The sequence below is a fragment of the Motacilla alba genome, chromosome 4, assembly GCF_015832195.1.
Source record: "Motacilla alba alba isolate MOTALB_02 chromosome 4, Motacilla_alba_V1.0_pri, whole genome shotgun sequence".
NCBI classification, from domain to species: Eukaryota; Metazoa; Chordata; class Aves; order Passeriformes; family Motacillidae; genus Motacilla; species Motacilla alba.
In genome coordinates, this window is record NC_052019.1 from 5921017 (window position 1) to 5946870 (window position 25854).

A 25854-nucleotide genomic window follows, 5' to 3' on the forward strand; every position below is an offset into this window, starting at 1 on the left:
GTCTGCTTACTCCAAGCAAATGTTTCTCCATCTCCTCTCCTTTTTTTTTTACTTCAATTTGAAGTGAAAGGTACAGTATAGGATTCAAATGCTTTTGCATTACACGGGTTTCTGACCACTTGAAAAACCCCATGGAAAAAACGACTTCACAAACCTGAAACACTGAATCATTTTGCTGCACTTCTTTCTGCCTGGCTGAACTTTCTTATGATTTCTTTTTTTTTTTTTTCTCTCTCTCTTTGCTTTACATGGCACTTTGCTTTTGCTTGTTCAATTTTATTTCTTTATTAGAAAAAAATAAATTCGTAGCTCCTGTTTCAACTCTCACTTCGTGTCAGTATTTCTACCCTGTGGATGTGTCACACAGGCAGGAACATCAGGAAATTGCCCCAAAGGCAGAACTACAGAGTAGCTCAAAGGAAGAAGAAAACCTGAACGCCAAAGCATGGTTTGGTGTTGTCCCAGCTCTTGCCCACACCAAATGCTGGCTCCAGGGCTGCAGGCAGGGAAGTGCAGGCGGCAGAAATAAGAGGTAACTCACAGAAGGGTACAGAAATTGGGCTTTGTCACCAACAGCTGGCTGGCCTGCTTGCCACGATCTGAATGGCTCCTCTGACTTTTCTTTGGCTCAAAGATTTAACATTAAGGCAAAAATAAGACACAGTGTAGAAGCTCCATCAAATCTTTGGCACAACAGCAACAACAACAACAACAAAAAATTACTGTACACATGAGCTGAGAGGGTAACATTTCCCAGTTAAGCAAAGGGAAAAGTGCTAAATAAATTGCACGTACGAAAAGGTGGCTGGCTTAACAACAATAAGAAGCATCCCTGTCCTTTTGTTTTTCCTTTTCTTTTCCTTTTTTCCTTTCTGTTCCAGAGATTAAGAAAGTTCCTCGGCCAATCGTCATCTCCAATAGGGGTTTCTGCAAAAAAGCTGCTTTCAGTCTTCATCTGGATCACGCAACCTTTGCCAAGACCAGATGTAACTCTGGCTGGAAGCTCTTCTGAATCCTCCCTTCCTGGTTGTTACTCCTGGAAAGAGAAAGATGCACCATGAGAACACTGAACACATGGTGTCCCTCGCACGGACCGTCACTGATGCACACGGGACCATCCTTGGGGACTGCTGGCCGTGGATCTGCCATTTTTAAGAGCTGGGCTCACAGTGGAACCATCTGTAGGTGCCACAATGGAGGCCAGAGCCTGCGCAGAGGAGAGGGGAGTGGCAGACATGAAGAGGGAGGCTTGGGGAAGAAAAACAACACAGTAATTTGGTGTTGGGTCCAACTCCCACTGCTGCAAAAAAAAAAAAAAAAAAAAATCAGAAGTGATGGCAAATACCTGCTTTTTTCAGTTCAGGAGATGATCTAAGAAAGCAAAGGAGTTGCAAGTAGATGGGTTTAAGCAGGAGATGGGCTTTCCTTCCACATTTTAGTTGGTGCATTGAGTTTTCTGCAGGCATGGCTGCTCAGTCTGTGGGACAGCAACTTGTCCCATGTGCCTGTGCATTCCCCTGTGAGTCACAGCTGTGGCAGATTACTTGGGAAATTACACTGGGCTCCAGAATATTATGGCCAGGTCCATAGGAAAATGGTCAACTCCAAACCATGGCAGCTTTAGACAAGGAAATCTCATCTAAACCCCCTTCAGCATTAAAATAAGCCCCACAAATATCCCACAAACAATCGTTAACATAGTTCAAAACAGAGGAAAATCCTCAGGGCCTGAGGATTTCATGAGATCACATCCCCATTGTCCCAACTGCCTTCATCACGTGGGCTCTAAATCCTCTTTCAAATAATTTAGGAATTAGAAACTTGGAAATGAGATCACATTTAGCTAGTGCCACCAGCGTTTCTTGCTTTTTGCCAGTGGATTTAGGAACCTTTCAGGGTGCAGTACGGCTTCTGAAAGTCCTTTGGACACAGTCACCAATTCCCTGAACAGGTCAGCCATATTTCTGTCAGTCTTTACAAGGTCAGACTCCTTAAAGCCTGGCCTGAAAAACTTTCTTCCCCAGTCTGTTTTGTTTCTGTACTGCCTCTCTTTTTCCATCACTGGATATTGTAACATCAGGGTATAAAATACTAGTAACCTACTGGTATTTATTTGATTTATGACTATCATTAGGGCAGCTGCTGTGAGATCAATGATTACAGCTGATCATCCATGACAGGCTAAGGGACAGGGGAACCTAAAATCCACCTTTTCACCCCCTCCTGTCAAGTGCAGACCCAGGGAAGCTCAGGACTGCCCCAGGACCATCAAGGTTTCTCTTGATAGGAATATTTCATTAAAAGCACCCAGGTCATCCTGCATGCAACAAATGCTGGTGTCTGCTGGACCCCAGATTCCTGGAGCTGTTTCTGGACAATCCTACCAAGTGCTGCTCAGAGAAGATGTAGAAACTTAGAAACTGCCCTAATTCAAGGCTTTATTTGGGATTTTGAATAAATGAGGTTCAGGTGGGAGAATGACAAACAGCCTTGTGCATTGCCAGCATTTCTTTTGGGACCCTTCAACAATATGTTATATATATTAATAACCTGTAGTAGAAAAGTTGGTTGTTTAATTTATCCCACATTTACCTATGGAAAGAAAATGTAAAAGAAGGGAAGCAATGACTGCTCTCATTAATATTAAAAGACAGCAGAGAGATCAAAAGCATTCGAGGGTTTGGGGAAGCAGGATGGCTTTAGGAAGAGGAGTCTCAGGGCCAGGTCTCTGCTCTGAAGTCTCTGCAATTGGGGAAGATCAACCATGGGGGGACAAGAGGGAATATGCACAAACCAGGCAAGGGCATTTGTGCTGTACTTTCCAGACACAGGAAATGGAAAGGGGAATGGAGAGATCCCCTGCAACATGATGGAGATGCTCAGCACACCTCACTGGCACCACTTGATGGGTCCCCAGGCATTGCCCAATGCTTGGCCATGGGTTATGTTTGGTGGGAACAGGCTTTTATTTCCCCCTCCACCCTTTTTCACTCAGCCAGGAGCTCTGAAGACAGATTTATGAGCCTGGGTCTGCTTTAAACTAATAACATCAGAACTCCCATGGCTCTTGAATTTGACAACTGGCCCAATGACCTTGGTGAGTTTGCAGCATCCTGGAGCATTTCAATCTCTATAAATCAAAGCACTTCTGGAATTGAGTCAGCCTTTGTTCCAGGGCTTCTCCTGTCTCTTCTACTCACATCTTCCTTTTGCTGCAGTTGCCCAATATCTGTGGGGTGGATCTTACTCTATTCTTGGCAACACCCTTGCTACAAAGGGGATGGACCCTATGCTGGGATCCTGCTCCCACCACGAGAGCAAATCCCTGGTCCCATCCCTGTGCTGTGATGTGACTGTTCCAACACCCTTTAAAGCAAAGAGGTTTTTGGGTCCTGTGATGCAACAGGGGAGTCCCACATCACATCCTTTTGTAAGGAAAAGCCTTGGGCCCTGCTCTTTGGGGTACTGATGCTCAATGCCCCAGTGAGCTGATGCAGGGTGTGCAGTGCCCTCGGGGATGCCTTGGGGTACCTGCTGCTGCCTCCCTGTCCAGAGTTGGGTGATCATGCTCACGAACTTGTCACGAGCCTTAGCACCCGTGCCCCACCTGCAATCCTTCTTTTGGGCTGCAGGGACATACAAGACACAAGTGATAAACAAATTAATCTCACTACCCTCTCACTGCCCTGGGTGGGTAATCCTTCAGCCAGCATGCAGCAGGGATAACTCATGGCTGGGCAGACCCAGGTCCCCTCCGTCCCCCCAGGGATGCTGTCCTGTGGCAGACGGACAGATGGACAGCAGCTCGGAGCGGGTTGCTGCTCTCCTGTGGTCCAGCTCCTCCCTGGAGCCCGCGGAGCTGGCGGCCGTGGGGATCAGACTGGCTGGCTGCCCGCTCTCGCCGGCAAGTCCTAGCAGGGAAATGAAGCTATTTTTAAAGAGGAACCTCTGCTAAGTCAAACTGCAGGGGAAAAGGAGGTCGAATCTCATTATGAGACCCCCTCTCTCCTCCCCACACAGGATGGGAAGCCACGAGGAAGAAATGCCATGCAGATCATCAAGGTTTTACTGTGCTGGCTCTGAATGGTTCTGATAATCAATATCAGATGATCAATAACAGCAAGACCCTGCAGCCAGGATCATCTGCACAAACCAGGGAGTGGGAGCTGTGGCTTTATCTCGGGGCTTTGTCTAAATAAATCACGAGCCATGATACAGTGTTATCAAAAAAATGTGCTCCAAGCAAATGGTTTCAGTGCTGTACAAATCAAGTCTGCCACTACCATTTCTCTTTTATAATATGAACCCTTAACTTGTTCCCTCCTGCAAGTAAATACGCCTGCAGAATGCCCTCCTTCCAATTTTTTCAGCGGGAATAAGTGTTACCTACAGCAGGAGCTCTGCTTTTAGCAAAGTAGCAGTGAGGGGGCATCAAGGCATGGCACAACACCACAATAACTATTTTATATAATGCAATAATTACATACATAATGTCAGCTCTTTTAGTGCAGCAGGCTGCAACAAACAGAGAAGCTTTTCATTCCATATATGTTTCTATATCATTTAATTATCTGGGAAAAGATACATATACAGCTTATTTTTAATTTTTAATTCCTTGCGTCTGTGCTCATCCACACACACAGGCACAAAAACAAGAAACTAAATTCCAGCCGAAAACTTTTATTGAGCTCCAACAGCTCGCCTGTTATTCATAACCCAGTTTCCTCTCTCACAAAGAGACCTTTCGCATGGTTTTGGTTTTTTTTTTTTTTTTTTAATGTGTGTGTGTGTGTTTCTTTTTTTTTTTTCTTTTTTTTTTTTTTTCCCCTTCTGCCTCGCTAACAGCTGCTCGCAGTGCTGTATCCTGAGTGATGATGAGGTTCTGAAAGTGTTTTTTTGGAACAGATGGCCAGGAGAGAGCTGGGGAATGTGCCAGCAGCGAGCTGGGGAATGCGCCAAGTCCTGCAGTGACTGAGTACTCCGGGTTCCAGCTCGCGTGCCTTTCCCCTGCCCTCTGCCCCAAGTGGCGCCAGCAGGACTTCCCAGCTCGCGCTCCGAACATCTGGAGTCTGCGACTGCCAGAAGAGCCGGGACGGGGGGAGGATGAAGCAGAGAGAGAGAGGGAGAGAGAAAAAAAATCCCTCACCCATCCCTCCCTGCTCCGGCTGAGCTCCCATGGCCGCGGCGATGTTGCTGCCTAGCACGGGGGCTAATCCAAAGCGACGAGGGGAGGGCAAGGGAAAGCAAAGCAGCCTCGCCACGGGTGTTTGGGGTTTTGGGTGCTGGGTGCGCTGTGCAGGGTGTTTGTCCGCGGTTGGATCCTGCTCTGTGTGTACTGACTGTGGTTGTGCTGTTGCTGGGGGAATAGGTTCTGCCCCACAGCTCTGGCGTCAGATCCTGTGGGGCTGGGGGGCTGTGATGCACTGCCCTGCACCCTACAAATTCCAGGGAGAGCCCCCAGCCATGCACCCTAGGACCTTATCCTGACCCTGAGCTGCTTTCCTGCAGGGCACCAGAATTCAGCCCTGTGGGAGAAAAGCTGGAAAAAAGAGACAGAGTGGGACCAGCAAGCTGGACCTCAAACACTACAGAATCCCTGTGAGGCTTTCAGATGACCCTGGCCACTGAGGATCATGTGCCATGCAGAAACAGGGTACCTTGGGGGTAAGGAAAACTTGGACTTCCCTTTTTCTTGCTGTTGCATCCTCTGTGCTGCTGGAGAATGCTCCTGGCCGGAGCTGAAAGCAGCTCCCCCCCTTTTTCCAGGACATCAGTGTGGCCCCTGCAGGACTTGGGGCTCTGCTGAGGGTGTCGCAACCCAGATCTCCAACATGGTGCAACTCTTGGGTGCACGGTTAAGGACAAGGCTTAGTCCAGATCATTCATAACCAAGCAAGAGGCAGCTTTAAAGAATGAAAACTATCATCAGAATTCACCACCACCACCCCCCCACAGACAGCTTTTTTTCTTCTTTTTTAAGAAAAGGCATCTGAAGCCTCCTTTGTTCCTTATAAATGAGATCTCCCATCACCAAACACCCTCAGTCAAGTCTCAATTGCAAGAACTAAAAGCACCTTATAACTGTAGTTAGGACAGAGAAGGGGATTTTTTTTCTTGTCAACTTTGAAAGACTAAAGCCAACTTTTCTAATTAACAAAATGGGAATAGAAGGGGGGGTAAAACCACTCAGCAAATTTCCTATTGCAATAGCAAAATCTGAACAACAACCTAGCTTTAGGGACACAGGATAATTTGCCCCCAAAAACAAAGCAAAAGGCAATGCACAATCCAGCAAATGCAACATCTGGAGTCTCTGCCTGCCAAAACAAACTCCAACCAGCTACTTTTTTGTGTGAAAAGATCGCGGTGCCACAGCACATTGCAACCAGAGAGCTGAGAGAGTGAGAGAGGCAGACACAATAAAATGGAGATGACAGGAGATAAGGGTGTTGTGGACCCAACCTGGTGCTCAAGGACTGCAGGTCTGTGCTCAGGATCGCTGGGATTTTTTTAAGAGAGAATATAAAAGGAAGCTCAAAAAAACCAGTTACAAAATAACAACCACCCCAAAGTCGATAATTCAGAGGAACTGCTCAGTGAGCAGTGGTTTCAGAGACCTGATTAAAAACACACAGAGCTCACAGAAACGTGCCGATTCCAACATTAATGAGGGCGCGGCGATTTTGGGCCAAGCCATTGTATCCTCATCCAGCCTCCTGTGTGAGACCCCCCAGGAGAGACATCCCTTCACACCACCTGACATCCAGAGCTTGGATCAGGGCTGCACAGCCATCCTGGATCTGCAACTTCCCTCTGACAACAGCCTTTTCCTCTCTTGTGCTCACGATTTTCTTGGCTCAAGGAGAAAGGGAGACAGGCAAGATGAGTCCTTCCAACCCAGGCTTTGCATCCCCACTCCCATCTCCTGGGAATTACCAGAGTTACTCAGTGGTACCTGCTGGTTTTGGCTTCATCGGCAGCTGGATGTGCTCTTGCCATCACCTGAGAAAACATTGCTGGAAATAAAACTGTACTTGTCATCCATAAGGGAATCTATGTGCTCTGGGGTTGCCCTAAACTTGCAGCAGAATTTTCATCAAGAAAGGCAAGGCAGAGCAAGGATTAAGACCCTGCTCTTTCTGAGAGGGCTTTTGGAGAAGGTTTAGGGTGGGTGTCCTTCAAGAATGTGGAGAAAAGGCAGATTTTCTCCTGGTGCTGCTGTTTCTGTGGGTTGGTGGTGCCTGGGAGGCAGAAGGTGCCCTGGTAGAGTTCCATTGTTCAGGCACTCTTGACTGGCTTGGGGCTTTTCTCCACGCATCCTCTCTGGAGTGAGCCACCATAAATGGAAGGCTCTTAATTCTTAATTTATATTTTTAATTAAGGATGGGCCGAGTTTTAACCCTCAGATGTAAACACCCTGGGATTTGGAGCCATTTAAAATCTGGCTCCTTGCTTCCTGTCTTTCAGCCTCCATTGGTTTACATATGCCAAGACAATGGGTCTCAGCCCACTGGGCACCCAAAGCCTGAAGAGCAGCCCAGAAATGTGCTGGAGCCCCATGAAGGATGCTCATTCTCTTCCTTCCCTCCATTCTGACTTTGGGAGGGGACCCAAGACCTAACCAGCAACCTACTAAAGCCTCACAAAGGATGCTCATCCTCTTCTTGACATGGAGAGGGGCTCCAAACCCCAACCAGCTGAATCCCAGAAATGGTGCTTTTCTCCTCCCCCATCTTAACTTGCAGAGGAGACCCAAGAACCAACTCTCAACTTGCCCCAGTGTTGGCAGCACCACTTCAGTGTCCCTGGGACACCACTGCCTGTGGCACTACACAACCCAGGGTGAACCCCCAGTTTGGGGCTGTGTCCTGGAGCTCCCCCACACCTCCCACTCCCAGGCAGTGCTGTCAGCTCTGGGCACGTGGTGCCACGTCTCCGCCTGGCACTGCTGCTCCGTGGGCATAAATACAGCCCATGACAGCCAGAGGAAGCAACAGGGAGTGTGCTATTGTGTTTATTTATAAACTGAATTGCTGCAGGATGATTTGTTGGGCTAAAGAGGAGGAAAAGTGAGGAAACCTGCCCGAATCAGAGGCAGATCTTAACAACACCAGGGAAGGAGCCTGCTCCCCAGCTTAGCTGCCCATTCATCCATTAAAATCCTGCTGATTTATTATCCTGCCTGACAAGCAAGCTCAGAGAGCAGGGGGAAGTTCAATTCAAGTTTACAAAACTCTTTTTGTCATAAAAGCCTGAACAAAGACATCAATCACTCCTTTAATTCACCCATGTCACTCTCTGAGAGGAAAACTGGCAGAACGCTCTGCTTCTTCCTCCCGCCGCTTGACGATGATTTCACCTAATTGGTTCAGTGTTAAGTAACCTAAAGGAATGCAAGGCATAATTAGATTTAACGTTGTTTCCTCAAGATACCCACATGTCCTTCAGGTCATACATCTTACTAATGTGTTTATACATATAATGTCTCCATTAGCTACCTTTTTTTTTGTTGTCGGGTGATTTTTCTCAGAGATAAGTGTGAGATTAAACAAAACAGAAAACACAGGCGGGTGACAGTGGTTTACAGGCTCCGAAAGGCGACTCAAGGTTGGTTTGGTTTAACAAGTAACAGTCCCAAGATGACTCTTAATAGGATCACGCTCGTGTTGAAACACACGATGGGCGACTAACGAGGGGAAGAGCCTGGCGCGGAGCACGGGGAGGAGAGAAAAGCTTTTGATTAGGGAGGAATGTGGTTATTACAAGATCAGATGGATGGAGGAGAAAAACAGAGAGAGAGAGAAAGGAGAGGGATAAAAAACATCAGGCAAATTTCTCAAGGTTCAGAAAGGAAGGGAACAACTTTGGATTTTTATTTTCTTTTTTTTTTCCTCCTCCTTTTTGTAACTTTTACCATTTTTTAGGGGGTGAGTTGGGGGAGAGGCTGTAACATACCTTCCTTTTTTTAGATCTTCCTTCTGCTTGTAAGGTCCTAGTGCACTGCTCCACGCATTCAGAGAAGCTCATGTTACTGTGGTCAGCGCTGTAATCCAGGTCTGCTAGTCTGGCCAGGGAAAGGATATAGTTACAGGCTATTCTCAAGATGGCCAGTTTGGACAACTTTTGACCATAAGAATAGCAGGGAACCTAGAAAGGGCAACAGGGAAAAAGAAATAATTAAAAATTAGGCCAGATAAACAAAATATCTCGCTCGAAGCATGACAAAACAACTCTGAGTTATTTTCTTAGCAGTTTTAACATAAATAGAAACTCTAGTGATAAAATGCCATATGGTCCCAACAGGTTTTTAAGAAGAACTCCCCTGCTGATCTCCATGGGGATGAAAGCAGCACGAAGCCTCTTGATTTCAGCAGGGCAGTTCTGCTTAAAATGTGATGGCAGGATACAGCCCGGGACATCTGCCTGCTGCTCAGTTCACTTCTTGGAGGCCCTGTTTTCAGAAACCTGCATCCCCATCCCTCTCAGTAACTTGTCTTGAGTAACTTACTCCCCACAATCAGCTCCCATGTCATCACAGGTCTTGCAGAATAAGGCAATAAGAAGGTACGAGCAACTATATCACAACCTGGTATTTTTGTGCTCAAACATCTTAAATTGTGACTTTCAGCCCATGCAAAAACACGCTGTTGTTGAGTAGCAGGACCTTGAGCAGGCAGTAATTTCTACCTGTTTAAACACTCCATCATGGTACCTCACCCAACAAAAGAGACCAAAACAGAGCCCTTTTCAGGGAGCTGGGTGTATCTTATGCAATAAATTTCTTCACCCTTGAAGATTTCTACTGTAATGGGAAACATTTGAACAATTCAAACTAAACTTAATGTGTCTCAATAACTGAGCAGTCTATGGTTCTTGCTGCAGAAGGGTGGGTTGCTTTTCAATAATGATCTAGAAAAACACTACATCTACACTTGATTTTAGGCATAAAACTTTAATATGTCTAGCTTAAAGAGAGGTCTTCTGAATTTGACAGGCTTGGGCACCCCATTTTCTAGTTTGCAAAATTACTGAAGGTCACTCGGCCTTTAATGAACAAGAGTCTCTTGCCTACAGGAAACTGAAGCTGTGCATTCATCTGAAATCCATCCGAGCCCCACAGGTTGTCTGACCACCTGTCAAAGTTTTCATAGTCATCAATCATTGGAACACCTCAATGTTTCTCTGCCACCTGCCTCCGTACCAGTCTCCATTCTCCACAGCCCTCTAGGGTGTCACACTCAGCTTAGGGCTGGAGATTTTTATTTCCTCTTGCCATGCTCATGTCTCAGCTTCTCTCTCCTCCACAGGGACACAGAAGTGGGATCACTCCGAATGCTCTCCCTGACTTTACAGAAGGTAAAATGGGTTCAGCCCCTCCACAAACCCCACAGCAGCCACACACAGATGCCAAAGGAGGAGCAGAACAGCTCAGGCATATATAGGATTTCCCCAAGTGTTCTGTCAGGCTCCAGCTACCATCACCTCCATCACTTCAGCTAGATGTGCCATCCCTGAATTTAGCAACCCATGATAGACCTTTTCTGTTCATGAACTTGTTCTGGTAAGCTGAACCAACCCTGTTGATTTTGAGGAGCCACAACATCTTTTTGCAAAGCATTCTCTCCACTCTATATAAAATTCTTCTCTTTTTGCTTGTTTTGAACTTGGCTCCTACTGTCTTCCCTTGAGGTACTACAGTTCTTTATTAGAAGAGATGACAACAGCTATTTATTCACCTCCTGTGTGACAAATGTTTTTTAGTTCACCATCATCTCTTCAGCCTCTTTTCCAAAAGAAAAAGATTGATCCTCCTCAGCAGACAGTTCTATGGAAGCCATCCCACATCTTTGATGACCCTTGTTGCTCTTTCCTGAACTTTTCTTACTCCCTTTGGAGATGAGATGATCAGAAAAACACAAAGTGTTCATGTTGTGGGTGCATATATCTAACAGATGCTTATGTTCTCTGTTTTGTTTAATATTCCTTTCTTCCCAGCTCCTGATTTGATTTGTGACTGCTGCCAGACACTGACCTGAGACTTTCCTTGAACCACCTAGAGAAACCCCAAGGTCTTCCTTCCCCGAAATAATGGTCAGTTCAGGGTCTATCACTCCATATGTGGTCTCTGGTATGGGTTTTTCCATATGCATCACTCCCCTTTATCTGTGTGGTGTTTATTTCATCTGCCTTATGATTACCTAATCACTCAGAGTCATGAACTTCATCACAGCTCGCAGAGTCACAATTTCAGGTGGTGGAACATGACATTCCCTGTTAAAGCAGAGCTAAGCTCAGAGTCACATCCTGGCTTGTCCACTCATGATGTCCCTCCCTGCAGGAACTGGCCCTGTTTCCCTACCCACCATTCCCTGCCTCTACACTGATAACTGATCCACACTCCCATCCAAGCTGTTTGGTTTCTTCTTTCCTAGGGAAGACCTCTGCCATGGTGCTTATGGAAATCCAAACTGATTGCTTGGCTCACCCTAACCCAAGGGCACAAGGATTTTAGTACTGTTGACCCTATGGGCCAAGTCCTGTACAACACATAGAATCCTTTAGGCTGGAAAACAGCCCTGAGGACATGGACTCCAACCATTAACCCAGCACTGCCAAGGCCACCACTAAACCGTGTCCCCAAGCACCACACCTACACATTTTCTGAACACTTCCAGGGATGGTGAGTCTACCACCTCCCTGGGCAGCCTATTCCAATGACTGACCACACTTTTAGCAAAGATATTTTCTAATATCCAATCTAAACCTCCCCTGGCACAACTTGAGGACATCTTCTTGTCCTATCACTTGTTACCTGCGAGAAGAGACCGAATCCCACCAGGCTGTCCCCTCCTGTCACGGAGTTGTGCAGAGCCAGAAGGTCCCCCCAAGCCTCCTTTTCTCAGGTGGAGCCCCCCAGCTCCCTCAGCTACTCCTTGTCAGACTTGTGCTCCAGACCCTTCCCCAGCTCCACTGCCCTTCTCTGGACAAGCTGCAGCACCTTAATGTCCTTGCAAAGAAGGACCCAAAACTGAACACAGGATTGGAGGTGTGATGCAGCTGAGGTGCCTCTCCAGAAACCAGCCATAAAACTTCAAATGCCCTTTTTTACTACACACCATCTACTACTGATAGCCCTGAAAACACAAGGGATCACAGAATAGCTTGGGTTGGGAGGGACCTTTAAAGGTCACCTAGTCCAAATTCCCCCTGCAATGAGCAGGGACATTGCAGAGAATCTGTTTAAGAGCTCCTTTTTGTCTGACAAAACCTCTCTCTAAATCCCTGCCTTCACTTTTTTTTTGCCTCTGCCCTCAGTACCTGGTCCCCAGATGCAATGAGCTGAGTTATTTTGAAAGCAAGAGCTTCAGGCAGCAGAAACACCCAAGGCTCCTCCGACGCCAACGCAACGAGAACAGCAGAGACCCCAGATCAAACGGCATCAGGAAAGAACAAAGCAAGATGGAAACTAAAGTGGAAGGATTCAGTGAAATGTGGGAGTAATTTCAGAATTAGAGCAAGAAGGAAGTTAAATTGAGTGGAAGCAAAATAGACCATGAAATCCTTGAGGCTGATGCACAGACGCTGTCCAGTTACAACACCAGAAGGCAGGCTAATGTCTCTTTCCCTCATCTGTTTTGCTCTTTCTTTTGTGTTTTGGGATTTTTCTTTTTTTAAGGAAATAAAAAGAAACAAAACAAAACCCAAACTATTTTGTAGGACGTGTTTGCTACAAAAGGCAAGGAAGATCTCAGTGCTAACAGAGCTGACAAAACCCTCATCTGGGATTACACAGCACTTTTCCCACACTACTGCAGCAGAGTCCAAACTGGAGCTGCCCTGTCTGCCCATGGGAAGACGTTCACCTTAAGGTGTTCAGATACTCCTGTGATGGGTGCAAGGCACTAACATTAAGAGATAAGAAGTTTTTTTTTTGCCATGGTAACAGTGTTAGAAAAACTATTTCATAGGAACCCTCCCTGTCTTGGCTCAGCTCCTGCCATTTTAATGTTTCCTTTTGAATTAAACATGGGAAATTAAGAGAGGAATGAGCCACTTACTTGAAAACCAGAGCCAAAACTTCCCCAAGTGCGTCTGTGTGTAACTTTGGTATTACCTCTTCTTTAACACAAAGTCTACAGGAAAGAGGGGACAGTTTTGTACAAACTGCAGTAAAGGGTGTCAGTTACACACCCGGATGCCAAGAAATCTTTAAAATCCAACTTAAAACAGAAAGAGTGTTTTAGAGGTGGGAAAAATGCCTGAGGCTGGTGTGGCCCTGCAGGTGTACCAGCTGGGGTACACCTCCCAGCTCCCACAGAGTCTCCACACAGACCTTTGGCAGGCAGTAACATGAGCAGGTATCTGTCATGCTCCTGGCAAGGACCAAACCCTTTCCTTCTGTCACCCTCTTGCTCCTCATGCCTGAACTGAACAGACCTCAGGGCTTTAATGGGGCAGCTGTGAGCTGAGCAGGTCCATCCAGAGCCAGGGGGAACCAGGCTCGAGTTCCTGCGCAGTTAATGGAAATATTTCCCTTATCTGACCTCGTTGCTCTCTGCTGAGCAGCAGAACAGCTCACCATCTTGCCTGCAATATTTGCAACGATTAAAAGGAATTAGGAAGGAACTGCAACTGAAATTTCACACCAATCCTGAGGAATGCAGCTGTCTGCTAGAAAGACAAGGACACCGGCACCATCCTCGGCTTTGGGAGATCAGCACAGAGTGAGCTGGGACCACAGGAACCAGAGCTCCAGTCAGAGGATGTTTGTTAGTTGTGTCTGCAAAGGGCTCTGCAGAGTCTCATGGGTCTTATCAGTGATCCCCAGGCTGGCAGGAGTTGAAGCAAGGCAAGATGAATGCTCCTGGGACATATTCCTGTGCAGAAGAGCCCTTCTTTGGCAGGAAAATAGAAAGGGATGTGACCTAACAGGTCTGTTCCATCCTTGACGTCTTAAGACTCAGAGGCAGCGCCCTTGGAAAACCAGAGATGCTCCCTTTGAAGTCCGTGGGAAGTCTGCTGTGCTCTTGACCTGCAGCCAGCCCTCCTGAGGAGGGCAGGGATCCACTGCAGCTCCCCAGAGCATCACTGTCATCCCCCAAAGCCACGGGCTGGGAGCTGGTTCTGACATGGCACAGGAGAGGAGGCTGCAGGATGAGGCTGGGGAACAGCTAGAGACGGGTGAAAGGGTACAAGTGTCACCCTGCCATAGGAAGGTACAGACTATGTTCACCTTGATGGGTCTGCAGGGAACAACCAGGAGCATCTTGTGCACTTTGGGAGCATTAAGCTCCTCACATCATTGAACTTCTGTCTTTGTAGCCCTGTCTTTATAAAATAGATACCATTTCCATAAACACCCTCTGGACCTGTACAGATAACATCTGTGAAACCAAGCCTGCTTTTACACTGCATGAAAGTGCTGGGGTAAAGAAGGGTGTTGAGTGCTGGGGGTCCAGATGTCTCTGTTACTGTGCTCCAAATGTGATTTAGCAGCACAGACGTGCACAGACCCCCTCCACATGAAGGTCACACAGGGCAGAATTGGGCCCCCCAGGCCCAGCAGGGATGATGGGACAGCTCTAAGGCAGTGTTTGTGATGCAGCATAAGCCAAGCCCTCCTGACAGCTAGTTCCTCAACATGCCATAATAAGCTGCTGAATCTACCTGTCTGCTAATTCATCTGGTTTATTTTTATGCTGGGAGTTAAAACACATCAGGGCCCCTCTCCTTGCCCCCTCCCCCAGGAAAACATTTGGCTGCCTCTCCCCTGCATCCCAACACGCAGCCCAGCGGCGCTGCCTCATTGTTTGTGCTGTGCTTCCTGCCAAAAACATTTCCAGAGGTTCATATAAATGTCCAGTACTTAACAGTTCTGGCTGTTGCACATCCCTTTCTAACCCAGGGTGAGTCAGACACTTCCTGGGGCTAAGGCACCTTGGGGGAACAGTGGCAGGGTGGGGCAGCAGGATTGACAGTGTCCCTTGCTTGTCAGCCCTGAGCACAGGGGAAGCCCCTCTTTCAGGATCTCAAATTAACTCCAGGCTGGCATCTGTAGAGCTACTGTGGATGTGGGGATGCCTCATCCCTGAAAGGAGCCTCACCCCAAGGCCAAGCTGGGTGTGATTTTGAGTAACCTGGGCTAGTGGAAGGTGTCCCTGCCCACAGCAGTGGGGCTGGAACCAGATGACCTTTAAGGTCCCTTCCAACCCAAACCCTTCTGTGATTCCATGAGTAAGATCCTTGACAAGCTGAAGGCCTTGCCCAGAAGATCATTGGCTGTATTCAAGATGTGTTACACTGTAGAGTGTTTTTGGGAAGGGTTTGGAGCCAGCCTTTTTCTCTTTCCACCCACTTCTGGGGGTAAAGTGAACACATGTGGGTCCTTTTGCTGCTCGCAGGACTCATTTGATGGCTTGGTTGGTGTGCTCAGGTTCACCAGCAAGGTGACTTGGCTTCCCTACCTTGCTCTCAACAGCTGCAGGCCCTGAGTCCTTCTAATATTCCAGTGGGACAATGATGACTTACACAGCTGTAGGATGGAAAAGCCTGCAAGTATTCTTGGGACATCCTTTCACAGTCCTACCTGATCCCTTCAGACTTGATTCCCAAATATCCCTCCTGCTGCTGCCCGCAGCACAGCAGCAACCAGGATCCACCCTTGGCTCCTCTGTGCCACTGCTGCTCACTACACTGACCTGGACCTTTGGGGCAGCACCCTTGGGTTTGAACCCAGCCAGATCTGAGGCTGGATCTTGCTGTGTGGATAGATGGCATGGCTCCCAGGGGACTGCTGCTGGAAAAGGGGCCCATAGAATCACAGAACAGTTTGAGTTGAAAATGACCTTTAAAGGTCATCTAGTCCAACCCCCTGCAGTGTGCAAAGACATCTTTAACTTGATCAGGTTGCTCAGAGACCTGTCTAGCCTGACCTTGAATGCTTCTAGGGATGGGATATGTATCACCTCTCTGGGCAACCTGTGCAGTGTTTTACAAGCCTCATTGCAAAAACCCTCCTCCTTATATCTAGTCTAAATCTATCCTCTTTTAGTTTAAAACCATTATGCCTTGTCCTATGGCAACAGGGTGTACTAAACAGTTTGTCCTCATTTTTCCTATAGTCCTCCTTTAAGGGGAAGGGGTGAGAGGGCTGAAAAAATCTCCCCAAACCTTCTCTTCTCCAGGCTGAACAATCCCAACTTTCTCAGCCATTCACTTGAACAACTTGGTGGCCTCCTCTGTGCTTGCTCCAACAGATCCACATCTTTCCTGTCCTGAAGATTCCAGAGGTGGATGCAGCACTGCAGGTGGGGCCTCACCAGAGCAGAGCAGGGGGGAAGAGCCACCTCCCCTGACCATCTGTGGTGTCACAGCATCAGATGTTCCACAGAGCTCTACTCCAGCCAGCTATTCCATGCCATCAGTCTGAGAGGCTTTTGTTTTCTCTGCCACCAGAATGCAGTGGCAGAAAAGGGGCAGCCCTGTGTGAGCAATGCAATCCCAGCAGGTTAAAGCAAGCCTCACCCCTGCCTCACCATGGGGAGCAAAGTGCTCAGCCCAGGCCCAAACCCAGCTGAAAAATGCCAACAAGAACAAAAGCAGCACCTCTCAGGCAGGAGCCCCAGTCCTGACCGAGGTGCCTTTGCCTCTTGGGTGGGTCCACGCTGTCAAACAACCCAGCTCCTGGTTCCCTCCCAGCTCCTGGCTCCCCCATTGCTCACATTACAAAAACATGAGTTCACTCCTTGGAGCGAATGAATTGGCTTCCTCCAAACAAAACCTAGGTGTGGTGCTGGGTGAGTTCACCCTGGGAATCTCTTCCAAATGGCAGTCTGGTTAATGCTGCCCCAGGCCTGGCTCTGCTCCCTTTTGGACAGTTGTCCTGCACTTCCCACAGATTTTTTGCACCCCCAAAGCCTCCTGCTCATCCTCAGGGCACACAGCACACCCCCTCAGAATCATGCCTGAAAATTATCACATTGCTGGGCTGCAGCAGTGCTCTTTCTTACCTTATTGCTGGATCTTTGAACCACTTCTCAAAATAGTAACTAGACAGAAAATTACTGAGATTATCGGAGGAGAAATCCCAGGGCTACTGGGCACAGAAAATCTCCTCTGAAAGAAGCTGCCTTCCAGCACTATAGTGGGGAAACACTTTTTTGGGTGGTAGTTTAGTAGTGCTCATCTGCATCACTGAAGTCCAATGGATCCACACCCCCTGGTAAATTAGAGGAGCAAGCTCCACTGCAGATAATGGCATTACCCCAGCTTGGACTTGGTGACTCTTCAGTCACTAGCCACTGCTGGACACCACAGGGCTTTCCCCTCCCTTGCTGTCACTGCTGAGCCCCAGGAGCTGTCATGAGCCTGTGCCAGCTGCAGAGGAGCACAACCTCCCACAGCACACATGGCTCTGCCTGCATCCCTGCATGGCACAGGGGACAGTGCAAACCAGGACCAGGACGGGATACATCACTTGGGGAATACACATGGCATTGACCAAAGGAGATGCAGGCTGGGAACAAAGAGCCTGGGGAGCTCTGCTGCAAGGTACTGAAAAGTGTCCCATCTCCCCACTGCAGCCTGGAAAGGAATTTGACAGTGGATTAAGGCAGGGAGCAGAGGCTGGATTCAAAGCTTGATGGAGAAAAGCAGACTCTTTTCTCCAATTTCAGTGGGAGACATAAGAAAACACAAAGGTTAACTCAGGGTGGCTGCAGCAGGCAGAGCAAATACCTCCCGACAGGAGCAGGATTTGTAGCAAAGGATAGAATCAGCCAGACAGCAGCTGAGGGAGCAAAAAGCCCTGTTCCTGGTGCCACACAGCCATTGTTTTCAGGATTTTTGTCCTTTTGTTTGGTTTCTCCCTTATTTTCTTTCCTCCTGTGTTGCTTCAGGCCAATATTTTGTCATCTTTTTTAGCTGTTAAACCACAGGGCTGCCCCACTCTGGGCTCTAACTATCCATCAGCATCACTTGGGACTGGCAGCAGCCTTGGAGATGTTCTGGTGAGTGCTGAGCTGTTCAGTGACAACACACAGTGGTGGCACTGCACACTGTGTCTGGAAGATGCCCCTGCTCTCCTGAAGTCCAGCTGCATCTCTCCAACAGCCAAACCTTCCTGCCCAGCCTTCACCCCCAGAGAGCTCCATGGGTAGTTTGTCTTCAGGAGCTGGGTGTCGTAATACGACACGAAAAGACGACACGGACACTGCTGCTCTCCAGGTGAACAAAAAAGAGGGACCTTTTTTTTTCTGACTCCAACATTTATAGTTTTCCAAAAGTGACAGTGGATTGGAGGGTGACAGTGCCACCTCTCCAATGGCACTGGACAGACTAAGAGTCCATCAATTCTCTCCTCCTCCATCAAAGAATGCAAAACATAAGTTGTTTACAGAACTGTGTGTGAGAAAGTTTGTTACAAGAATGCAAACATCAGAAGGCTTAGCAAGGTCTTAGAAAATCAGGGTGACAGCTGGGTTTTAAGGCATCCTAGGGTTTCCTGCTGGAGGGATCACAGAGGGATGAATCACTGGGAATAGCACTGGGAGATGTCAGCAGGTGACCGAGGATAGCTCTCAGCCTCCCCACCACACAAAAAGGACACGTCAGTGACACTGGTCACATTCAGGGTCCCGCCTGCAGAGGTGACAAACCACAGCCACCCTTGGGATGACACGCAAAGAGGCTGAGCACGGAATGATGCATCCACAGAACAGCCTCAGCCTCTGCTGGCTTGTGGCTAAGGCACTGCTCAAGCCACAGCTCCTGCCTCCATTTACTGCCTGGTTTGTCCCTTCAAACCCCTGCAGACAGTTTGTCCCCACAGCCACAAAATCTCCTCCTGTAGCCTTCAGGCTTCTGCTCCTGATGTCCCACCATGGTCCCAACGGGAGTGAGCAGGGTCTTTTCTGCACTGATTTAACAGCAAGCCATAGCAGCCATGTGCACGCCGGCGGCACAAAGTGAAAGGATACTAGTGTGTGTGTGTGTGGGGAAAACCTCCATTCCAGCAGCTAAAAAGCCCTATAAAACCCTAAAGTATCTCCAGAACCCACACGAGTGTAGAGAGCGAGGCTGTCAGCTGCTGAGGCAGAGAATGTCCTGGCAACGTGGTGGTGAAAAGATTTAGGAAAACGCCAATGCACTTCAAGGGAAGATAAATGTCTGTGGACACATTTGCTCCCGGCACAGACTCCAGCTCGCTGTGGCTCGATGCATCACTTTCTTCAGGAGGAGCTGGACAGCAGCGCTCCAGAGAGAAACCAGATGTGCAAGCCCAGGCAGGCTCCAGATCAGGAAGGCTGCTGTGGTTGTCTCCATCCATCAAGGGAGAGTTTGCTGCCACCTTAGGGTCTGTCAGCACAGCTGAGGAGCTCCCTCCCAGCTCCTGGGAGTGTAACATACTGGTTTGCTTGGCTGTCCGTGCAGCCTCATGGTGAAGAGCACAATTCCCTTCTGGCCAGGGCCCCCAGCATAAAACCTGGTGGCTAAGGCCACACTGCAATAAAAGTTACAATGGTTCTTTCACAGCTGGGATTTGCTGGAGGATGAGTCTCTTGCTGGCAATAGGAATTTGCAGACAAAAAAAGAGACAGAATTGCACTGCATGGAGAACAGTTGCTTTGAAGATAGGCAATGTTGTTGTCACATCTTGTCTCCTCCAGACAGTTGCACCGCTCCATGAATTTGAACACCCACCAGCAAAAGGACGGGTAGGAGTCTTCACATGGAGGACAAGGTGACCTCAGATCCTTGTGAACTCAGTGCTATGTCTCTGTCTGCATCAGAGATGTTTGGGTTCACTGATCACCCACAATGGCAGGGAAGAGGAAGATGAGAAGGATGGAAGTGACCCAAGGATGGAACCCCCCATGTCACATGTGGAGGGTCCTGCAGCAGCTGGGGCAGTGCAAGAACTCACTGACCAGCACCTGCCAGGGCATTTGAGGGCAGGAGACCAGTGCTCCAGACAGGAGCAGTCACAGGGGAGAGGAGCCGCCCCCAGGAGGGACAGGAAGCAGCAGAGGGACAGCCAAGGACAGCAGAAGTATCTCACCACCTCAAAATGCTTCAGAGCAGGTCAGTGTTTTCCAAGGACAGCTACACTGCTTGCCTCAGGAGCCTGCTGTCAGTGAAAGGATCACTTGGACAAATGATACTTGGGGGACTACGGGAGAGAAATCTCTTCCAGACTTAATAGCTGAAAACCACAAGTACCAAGACCAGGGGGAAGACGCTGTTTCTCAGGAGCATCTGCTCTTCAGTCCCACTTCAGTGCTACGGCTGTATGGCAAAGGCAGCGGCTCAACTCAGAGAGGGAGACAAATCCTTGTTCCTGGTGGCTGTGACACCAAGGGGTGAACACAATGGCAATGACACATCTCTCCCAACAGCAGGCAGCTGCCCAGAGCTGGCAGCTGCCCACCTACCTCCCACCTCTGAGGGGGCCCTGGCCTCCGAGGCAAGCTGGGGACAGCTCACTCCTCAGGGACATGGCTGGGTTAGCCTCTCCTTGCCTGAAACAACTGTCTTTGGCTCTTCCTCCACCAAGAACTGGGAGAAAAAAAAGAACCAGAACCCACACCCCTTCCTGCCATCTGGAGAGTTAGCCGACACAAGCCAAAACATGTGTGCCATATGTACGCAGCTGTGGAGCGCAGGGACGCCGCCGCCAGCCCATCTGTCCGGTGTGCTGCGTGCCAGTCGCCTGCCCTCGGGTGGGCTGCTGAGACAGGGAGAGTGTCCTGCAGAGAGGCATGACTTCCCTTTCCTGCTCCACCTCCTCCTCAGCAAGCATGGATGGGCTCCCTACAGTGTGGTAAGTCTGATCCTGCAAGAAACGGGATTTTATCACGTGTGCCAGTGAGGATGGGTATCTCCACTCACGCATCCAAACAGGGTAGGGACAGGGATGACACCTATGGGTGCTGGGTACCAGTGGCTGAGGAAGGCTCCTGCTTCCAGCAGCTCCACATCCAGCACCTGACCCCCACCCAAAGAAGCGTGGGGCCAGGGTCGGCTGTGTGCAAGCACGGCACAGTCCCCTGCTCCTCGCCCGCCTGTCCGCGGGGACATATCAGTTTCAGTGCCTCAGGAAAAGCCTCCCAGCTGCTTAGGAGCCTGATATGTGATGACAAGGAGGGGACGGAGGACTAACCAAGGAACAAGAAGGGAGGCCTGTGCAGCAGACAGCACACAGGGATTGCCTCTCTCTAGGGGCTGAAGGCCCTTTGTATGCCCTGGCATGTGGGAAGACAGTGCTGACCTGTGAGAGCTTCCCTATTGCATGTACCTCCACCAGGGCATCTCCATAGCCTTGCTTCCCACCCGCCGGCCAAGGCGTGACAGAAAGGATCCTACTGTCTCCTGATCTGAGCTGCACCCCAGAAACCCCTCCGCCGTCAGCGCTGCGAGTGACGTGAGTGACAAGGCAGCGCCGTGCATGTGTGCAATGAAGCTGACTGTCACCTGATGTCATGGACGGCACCAGGCACGCCGCTGGCAGCCCAACAAGAAATGAATACAAATGTCATCCAATGATGGTCGGGACAGCCAGCCCACCCCTCAGCAAACTGCTAGGAAAACCTGGCGGCAAACATTTCCCAGAGAATGATTTCTTTCTCTCTGCAGAGTGAACACAGCTCTGCAGTATGCTCCTGTGCTGACCCTGGAGACCGGCTTTCACGGGAAGAGAGGACGGCAACTTGTTCTCCAGGCTCTTTGGGCTCCCAGCTGAGTCCACGGCTGAAGTGATTTATAGAGACAGGGCCAAGGCCAGGAATCTGAGGCTTTTCAGGAGTTGCCCATTTCCCAAAAGAGTGCGGCTTTAATTTGTTGCCTGCCTGACTTCTGCTTGAGGCTCAGCCTAGAACAAGATTGCCAGTGATTTGGGAAATCAGTGCTACTTCCCCTTGCGGTTTTGGTGGTGTAGATGTCTGTCCATGGAGAATCAGACTGACACTTCCAGGCGTGTTACACACAGTCACCAAACAACTGAAATATGGAAGCAGCTTACAGAAACAAAATATATCAAGTCTGGAGTTTGCATCTACAAGGGGCAGCCTCTCAGCACCGGGGGACAGCACCCAGCATGCACTGGATTACTGGGATTAGCCGGAGCAGTGAGATCCTACCAATGCACAGTGATCAAAAATGCTCTAGTTTAGTTGCTCACCAGCAATTCTCTCCTGACATACAGCCCTGGTCTCAGCCTCTGAAATCTGCCAAAGTAGATTGCAGGAAAGGATTAACTCTTGGGGTGCAACCACCCAGGACACAGCGGTCATTCAGAAGGGCTCCAGGCAGCATGCTGAAGATAGGAACAAGCAGATTTCCTTTAAGCCGGAGAGAGGATTGAGTCCTAAAGGGAGCACACTTGGGGAATGTCTTAGATTAGTAATGTCCAGAAGATGGTAGGGAAAAGCCTGTGTGTGTGAGCTCCCCTGCAAGCAGAGCACAGCACGCTGCTCCCACAGGGCTGGAGGGACCATCCTGGGAGAGGTGATAACTCCTCTCCCAGTCAGACTCATCTGCAGCTTACCACCCTCTGAGCCCTGTGCATCTTCTCCTTCCTGCACACCTGGAATAGTCCCATCAACATTTAACAGAAAGGCAGAAAAGCCAGCACAGCTGGGCTTGCACAATGTGACAGCTTTTGTCTACCACTGCACTCTACACGGTGCCTACATGCAGAGAAGGCTGAGTACAGGGGCCAGGGCACTGATTTATCCTTGAGCAGAAGATAAAGAGCCTCGCGGCTTCTATGCATCTCTCCTCATCCTGGGGAAGTAATGGAAAGAGTTTGACCAAAACCTTTCATTTACCTTTCTGAAGTGCCACCCTGACACAGTGAACATATCCTTTACAGACAACCATGAGGACTGTCAAGTTCTCTCAGCAAGAAAGCCCAGCACCAGACACACTTCAAACACAGTAAAAACCATGGGAAGCTAACTGGTGGAGGACCACAGCTCAGCTTGGCTATCCCTAACATACAGGGCACATACAATGTTTCAGAGGCTGCTGCAAGAACTCCAGGGGCTCTGAGAGATTTAGGCACCCTGCACCAAAATCGACAGGAGCACGGTGCTGCCCAAATACCCAGTGATCCCTTTGGGGCAGCTCACCGCAGCTGGACAGCTGGCAAGTACACGTGCTCTAGCTACAGGAGCATCACCCCAGCTCCCAGCTTGACGAAGTGCCTCTCTACACACTCTTCTCCCTCGGAGGGATTTGTCGGGTTTGTTTTATTTTTCGCTCTCTACACCACTCGCCCTCCGGGAGAGAAAAAAAAAAGTCCAAAACTTTCTAACTGCAAGCAAATTAAAAGCCCTTATTTATTTATCTTGAGTGTTAGCACAGTTCTAGGGTTGGTACTTCCAGGCATTTTGAACCGACTTCCCCTCCTGTCAGGCGGCCACTCGGCTCCTGCCCTTCACCTCCCCTGGCCCCGGGCGCGGGGCAGCGCGGGCGCTCCCGGTCCCCGCGCACCCCGCAGCCCCCGCGGGGTCCCGACGGGCAGAGCACGGCACGGGCCGGCGAAGCGCTGCCCGGTGCCCCGCTCCGGCAGAGCGGCCGGGCGCAGCGCCCGGCGGTGCCCGGGCGGCGGCAGGTACCTGCTTGCGCAGCGCCTCGAAGGCGGCGCTGATGGTGTGGACGCGGGTCCTCTCCCGGGCGTTGGCCAGCAGCCGCCGCGTCTGCTGCAGCGCTTTGATCTCGGGCGAGACGCCGGACGCCTCGCCCGGCCGCGGGCGCGGGGAAGCGGCGGGCGGCGGCGGCGGGGCGGCGGGGAAGGCGCTGGCGGCGGCGGCGGGGCCGAGCGCGGCGCTGCGCGGCTCCCAGGCGGGCGGCGCGGCGGCGGCGGCGGCGGCGGGGGGCGGCGCGGGGGGGGCGCGGAGCCCGGTCCGCCGCCCGCTCAGCACTTTGAGCTCCACGCGGAAACTTTTGCAGCCGCCGTGCTTCCGCCGCAGCCGCCGCAGCCCCCCGAGCTCGGCGGGGCAGAGGCGCGGCCAGGGCTCGCCCTCGGCCAGCGGCGCGCTCCGCATGGCGCGGGGCGCTGCGCGGCCAAGCTCAGCCGCGGCCGCTCCGCCGCTGCCGCGCTGCTGCTGCTGCTGCTGCTGCCGATGCCGCTGCTGCCGCCGCCCCGCTGCCGCCCATCTGCGCCCGCCCGGCCGCGGCGGGCAGCGGAGCCCCGGCTCCGTCCGTCCGTCCTCCGAGCCGTGCGCCCGGCCGCAGCTCCGCGCAGCTTCGCGCAGCTCCCCGCAGCCTGCCTGCCTCCCGCCGCCGGCAGCCGGCCGCCGCGCAGATGAGCGGCTTTAAAGAAACAGGAAGGCTGGCCTTTTTTTTTTTTTTTTTTTTTTTTCTTCCCAAAACAGCTGTGCTGCCAATCTCCTTTGTTCATCCCCCCCTACCCCCCCTTCCCTTCACTCCCCTCCCACCCCACTCCCACTTTCTTCTTTAATCTCGCTCTTCCATGCCATGGAAGAGAAATCCTGCCCCCCGGAGACTCGCCGCGACCCACCGTGTGCGCTTCTCCCCCAGCCCCCTGCCTCGCTTCCCCAGGGAAATCTGTGATTTGCTTTGGTTTCCAAGCCACTTCATTCCGCTTCTCCTCCCTTATCACTGGTTTTCCGCATCACGACCCTCATCTGCGAGGCATGGGGTGCCTGACTTCACGTCGCCTTCCTGAATGTGCCCCGGAGCACAGCCGGCACCCCGGCGGGATGAGAAACTGGGGGAGCTCCGGCGCTTCTCGCACACACATCCCTCCCGCCGCTCGCGGAATCCTTCGGTCGCTGCTCCGCCACCGATTCGGACCCACTAGGAAGAATTATTCCGCAGCAACAGTCTGCCCTGTTTTTCACAGGGCTAGCAAGGGAGTCTGCACTCGTGGGTTACTGCTACCAGCTTTGGGCTGCCTTCTGCTGGCACGCCAAAACCCCTCAATTCTCCTTATCTCAGCCTCGGGGGAATCAGGGCCAGGGGTCTCTGCAGAGTGGACAGACAGGGTGGGACGGAAGAAGAGGCTCTGACAGTTCACAGTCAGAGCTGTGACACAGCTGAGAATAAACTGCATATATCAGGATTGGAGGAAAATTTTGAGGTGGAAGGGACTTCAGGAGATCCTTTGTAATTTTAAAAAATATCTCTGTTATTTGGGCACCTAGCTTTTCAAGTCATCCAAACCCCTTAGACATTAAGTTGTACTGAGAATCGATGGTATGCAAGCTGTGAGACTCTTGAATTCATGGCAGAGAAAGGGATGTTGGTTCCTTACCCTCCTCCTCTCCTCCTCCTCCTCCTCCTCTTCTTCCTCCCATGGTATGTCAACCTAGCAGCCATCAGCACTGTGTAGGGTGAGGAGAAGGAGCTTCTATTGACCTCCTGTAGGTCCGTGATGCAACACAAGCTCTGCCTGATGACTAATTTCCTCTGGCTACTGTGGCCAGGCTGCCCCAGAGCAAACATTGAAAGGGTTTCCTCATGTGGAGAAAGCAGAGGTTGTGGAGAAAGTACTGGAGAAGATGTGCTGAGTGCTGGTTCAGCACCGTATCTGTGACAGCGGTGCTGCCTCCTCCATTACATCCCATGTCCCAAGTGTCACTGCCGTTTGATTTTCCTTTGCAGAAGGACTTTAGGTGAGTCAGTTGAACTCAGAAGTGCCTGACTTCCCAGTGTGGGTAGCAGCACCCCCCTGCCTTGTGGTGGTGCTGGCAAATCGCCCTGATATCCTCAGCTAGAGCCTGTGAATTATTGCTGCTAATGCTAGGGCATGCCTTAATGACTATTTTCTCCATCTTTCATCTTAGTTCCTCTAACTCTGAGAAGTTGAGAGCCAGCAAAGGGATTTTC

The 25854-nt window shown here is 50.3% G+C and overlaps 1 protein-coding gene across 1 annotated transcript; it reads right to left on the bottom strand.

Moving 5' to 3' along the window:
• Nucleotides 1-211: 211 nt before the first annotated feature.
• Nucleotides 212-24340, bottom strand: ATOH8 (atonal bHLH transcription factor 8). Its single transcript, XM_038135971.1, has 3 exons — nucleotides 23619-24340; nucleotides 8956-9147; nucleotides 212-1036 (listed from the first exon to the last, which is right to left on the bottom strand). The coding sequence occupies exons 1-3, from the start codon at nucleotides 24045-24047 to the stop codon at nucleotides 1031-1033; spliced, it is 627 nt and encodes a 208-aa protein (XP_037991899.1). The 5' UTR covers nucleotides 24048-24340; the 3' UTR covers nucleotides 212-1030.
• Nucleotides 24341-25854: the final 1514 nt, after the last annotated feature.

Coding starts and splice junctions, on each gene's coding strand:
- ATOH8 (XM_038135971.1), bottom strand. CDS start 24,047: ATGCGGAGCGCGCCGCTGGCCGAGGGCGAGCCCTGGCCGCGCCTCTGC. Junction 9,148..23,618: donor TCGAGGCGCTGCGCAAGCAG/GTACCTGCCGCC, acceptor TGCCCTTTCTAG/GTTCCCTGCTATTCTTATGG.